We start from the raw sequence: 4,241 nt of genomic DNA on the forward strand, positions 1-4,241 counted from the left end.
ACAAGGTCTGTTATCCAATCAAAAACACTTGGCATGAACACAGGAAGTGAAATCCAGCCCATTATAAGGAGATAGAGCCGTCAATAAAAGGCATCCGGATTGAAAAGGAAGAAGTAAAACTTCCAAGATCACAGGATACTTTAGAGGGAGCGAAGTCCGCCTGCCCAGATGCTGAACCAAGTGTCCGAGCACTTTTCTTCACGGGTCCGAAACAAAGCCAGTAAACTACGAAACTCCTATCGCCGTGCTTCTGGGTTGTTTGCTCTTCACGTGCAAACTCAGTGTTTTATTTTTGCAGGAAACTAACCCAATGGTGACATAGATGTGGGGAGACATCTATGTCAGAATTCTGGTGGCAGGGCACATTTCCTGGAGAGCAGTTGTGTACTGTGAGAGCAATTGTGTAAAAACTGAGTTTTTAAAAAATAACTAGGAAAGTAAACTTTTGTCTCAGTATTTGCACCTTTTGGAATCTATCTTCAGCAAATAAGCATTGATGCGGAAACTTACGTACAAGAATTCCACTGAATCATTATCGATAATAAGGGAAAACAAGAGAAAAATTTGTCACTGATTACATTATAATGCATCTTTTATGCCTCCATTTAAAAGCATGTTTTTGAAGGAGTTTTGCAAAGAATAAAAGCTCACGTGTTAAATGAAAAGAATTTAAAACCAAAAAAAATGTTCCAAAACGTTGACAGAACATAATGCTGAATGGTAGGACTTAACTGATTTTCATTTTCTCCCATTTCCTAAACTGTCTTCAATCACCTTGTACTGCTTGAGTATCTGAATCTCAGAACTTCCCTGCAACCCAAGGAGAAAAGCAATACACTGGTGCTGTAGCCAAAAAGAAACTCAGATGCAGAACAGTAGTTCAGTTTTATTTCATGCAATAAGAACCATTTAATCATCTCCCTCCTCCAGCAACCAGGAAACGAAACAAGTGGGCCCCGAGCACCCAAAAAACAACAGTAGGCTCCAAGAATGAAGTGGCATCTACTACAGGAAGCCATGCCTCAGTAAAGGAAGCATCGCCTGGCATGGGGCAGAAGGCTGGGCCTCAGCCCCCTTTTCCTGGTAGAGACATAGGGGGAAACAGGGGCCCAAAGTGCTGCATGACCTGCTGCACCAGGGCAAGGTCGTCAAGAAAGGACCTGACGGAAACTTGAAGGCAGCGACTATCTTCAGCAGTCCATCTCCTGAAAGTGAGGACAAAGGAAAATCAAGCTGACTGTGAGAACGCGTGCCGGGGCCCAGCCCACCACACCGTCTCTTTGGACTCAACACTTAGCCACGGAAGTATCCCTCCGTCTGAGCTTGGCCCTTAGCACGTTCTGCCCCCCCACCCCCAGCCCGGGGCCCTTCTAGAACTGACACAATCAGGAAGCTGCCGTCCACCGACAGCTCCTTCTGAACGCCCTGCAGGTGAGGCTCCTCATAAGCAGCCAGGGCCCGCCGCGCCGCCTCCGCCTCTATGGGACACAGGAACGGCACTCTTAGGACGCTGCAGGAGGACTGGTCAAGGCGCCATTTGTCACCAGCGTCACCTGTGCTTCGAGTCTCCTCGTCGCCCAGGCCCGCTTCCCCCAGAGGGTGGCCCTCCGACCGTCCACAGACCCCACCCCACCCGTCCCCCCGGCCCGGCTCCTCTCCTCGGTGCCGCCGCGCCCCGCACCCACTCTGCCCGCCTTCTCCTCCGGCCCCGCAGGCCGTCCCCCCCCACACCCATCCTGTCCCCTCGGCCGCCCTGGCCTTCCTACTGCCCTGGAGCTTTTGCCTTCCAGCAGCCGCTGGTCCGTCCTCGCTCCCCTTCCTGCACTGCCCCCCGCCGCCCTCAGCCACCCCGGCCTCCCCGGGGACTCCGGCCTCCCGGCCACCGCGGCTTCTGCCCAAAGGATACAACTCATTCGGATGGGCTGGGGGCCATCCGGCCGCAGGCGCCGCTTCTCCGCCTGGCCCTCGCCTCGGAATCGCACCACCACCACCACCACCACCGCCTGCGCCCGCACCGGCCTGACCCTCAGGGCCACCAGGACCACCCTGGCCACCCTGGTCCCCTGCACCGCCCGCCGCGCCACCCGCGTCGTCGTCGTCGGACGCCTCCATGGTTGCCGCCTCCGGCTCCGAGGCCAAGGACAACTCAGGAGAGGCCGAGCCCCTCACGAAGCCCCGCCCCTTCTGCCCAGGGAGGCCCACCGCGCCTGCGCAGACACCCTTCAGGGCCCCTCCCGGCACCCCATTGGCTGCCGCCAGCCCGCCCTGCCACCCACGGGCTGCCCCCGGAGACCCCGTAGGGCGGGACAGCCTCGCCTCCCGCGCGAAGCCCAGCTCCTCTCGGGCGCCCCCCGTGCGCCTGCGCAGATGGGCCCCTCCCGCCCTGGCCCAGACAGAGCCACCGCCGAGACGGGCACGACAGCGTCCCACTCGCAAGGCCTTGACGGCGTCTCCCAAACCATGTGCTCCAGGCAGTGAGGCGCCCGCCCCACGCCCCTGCAACCCTCCCCCGGGTAAAACCCCAGGTAAAACACAAGCAGCAGGGGACGCGCGGGACCTCCGAGAAGAGGGGTCTCCCGCAAGGGGGGCGGTGGGGACTGCTGGGGTCTTCCCTGAGGCCCCGCCCCCACCCTCAGGACCCCGTCCAGACCCTATCGCCTCCCAAGGGCCGTCTCCACACTGCATCCCGCGGGGGCGGGCGCTTCCACGGGTGAGCTGGGGGGGGAGGGACTCAGAAGCTCCGTCCAGAGGCGAGCGCTGCTCAGCTCGCCCCATCCGTGGTCACGTGAGCATTCTCAGCGGCGGGGGGGTGGGGTGGGGGGGTGGCCAGCGACCGACCTGGGCAGACGGAACACCAGCATCTTTCCCGGGCACCGAGAAGCCACCTTAGCCGTCCCGAGAGATCCGACAGCCGAGGCCTCCCACTCCCCCAGCTGAGGGGCGGCATGGAGACAGGAGTCCACGATGCTGAGACACGGCAGTGCGAAAGCAGGTCACAGCCCGGCGCCCTAAGGAAGCTCCGGGAATCCACGGAGCTGGGGGGGGACAGCAGCTGCGGTCACGGACGCTGATTCCACCCTCTCCCCTGCTCCCGGCCGTCCCCTCCCCTCCTCGGGCTCCCTCCGGGCCACAGGCTTCGCCTGCGGCCCTTGCCGGGGGTGTGGGCCCTCCCGCTCCCGCTCCCGGGCGGCCCCGCCCCGCCCCTCACACCTGCGGGCCGGGAGGGGCCCCGGGCAGGCCTGGGCTCCACGCTCCTCTCGGCTGCCTGCAGGCCGCTGCGCCCCGTGCTGGGCTGGCTACCGTCCTTCCCCAGCCCTGCCCCGGCCCCAGAGGCGGCCCCGAGGTGGAGGCGTCCCTCAGGAGCGTCCCTCGGACCGGGGGGCTCTCCGCACGCAGCCGGGGCCCTGCGCCTGCGGATCTGCAGGCTGTACCCACTCCCGCCACAGCCGCCTGCGGGCCGCCACCACCATGTCACCGCGCGCCCGGCTGCAGAGACATGCTCGCGGGCGGTCGGCTGTCGCCCAAAGAGGTGCTCCAGTGCAGTCAGCTGTCACCCGGCTGCAGAGAGATGTTCCGGGCCGTCGGCTGTCACCAGGCTGCAGGGAGATGCCCTCGGGTGGTCTGCTGTTGCCCAAGGAGATGCTCCCGGGTGGTCGGCCGTCACCCAAAGATATGCTCCCATGCGGTCCGTTGTTGTCTGGCTGCAGAGAGATGCTCCCCGGCCGTCAGCTGTCGCCCAGCTGCACAGAGATGCTCATGAATGGTCAGTAGTTGCCCAAAGAGATGCTCCCAGGTGGTCTGTTGTCAACTGGGCACAGGGAGATACTCCCAGGTGTTCGGCTGTCACCCAAAGAGATGCACCTGGGTGGTGGGCTGATGCCCAAAGAGATGCTCCCGGGCGGTCAGCTGTCACCCAGCTGCAGAGAGATGCTCCTGGGCAATTGGCTGTCTCCCAAAGAGATGCTCCCAGGTGGTCGGCTGTCTCTCAGCTGCACAGAGATGCTCCTGGGCGGTCTGCTGTCCCCCAGCTGCACAGAGATGCTCCCGGGTGGATGGCTGTTGCCCAAAGAGTTGCTCCTGGGTGGTTGGCTGTCACCCAAAGAGATGCTCCCCGGCGGTGGGCTGTCGCCCAGGTGCATAGAGAAGCTCCTGGGCAGTCGGTTGTCGCCCAAAGAGATGCTCGAAGGTGGTCAGCTGCCGCCTGGCTGCAGGGAGCTGCTCCCAGGTGGTTGGCTGCCAGC

General features: G+C 62.0%; 1 protein-coding gene across 1 annotated transcript; it reads right to left on the reverse strand.

Annotated features, from left to right (window-relative positions):
- Positions 1 to 789: 789 nt before the first annotated feature.
- LOC130842236 (cancer/testis antigen 1-like) lies at positions 790 to 2,112 on the reverse strand. Its single transcript, XM_057718880.1, has 2 exons — positions 1,382 to 2,112; positions 790 to 1,205 (listed from the first exon to the last, which is right to left on the reverse strand). Exons 1-2 carry the CDS (start codon positions 2,110 to 2,112, stop codon positions 1,067 to 1,069), a joined length of 870 nt encoding a protein of 289 aa, XP_057574863.1. The 3' UTR covers positions 790 to 1,066.
- Between the last annotated feature and the right edge of the window lie 2,129 nt (positions 2,113 to 4,241).

The sequence above is a fragment of the Hippopotamus amphibius genome, chromosome X (genome assembly GCF_030028045.1).
Source record: "Hippopotamus amphibius kiboko isolate mHipAmp2 chromosome X, mHipAmp2.hap2, whole genome shotgun sequence".
NCBI classification, from domain to species: domain Eukaryota; kingdom Metazoa; phylum Chordata; class Mammalia; order Artiodactyla; family Hippopotamidae; genus Hippopotamus; species Hippopotamus amphibius.

Excerpts from the sequence above, each read along its gene's own strand:
- LOC130842236 (XM_057718880.1), bottom strand. The coding sequence starts at position 2,112 with ATGGAGGCGTCCGACGACGACGACGCGGGTGGCGCGGCGGGCGGTGCA. Across the intron at positions 1,206-1,381 it reads GACGGCAGCTTCCTGATTGT|GAGATGGACTGCTGAAGATA; the intron begins GTCAGTTCTAGA and ends CCTCACTTTCAG.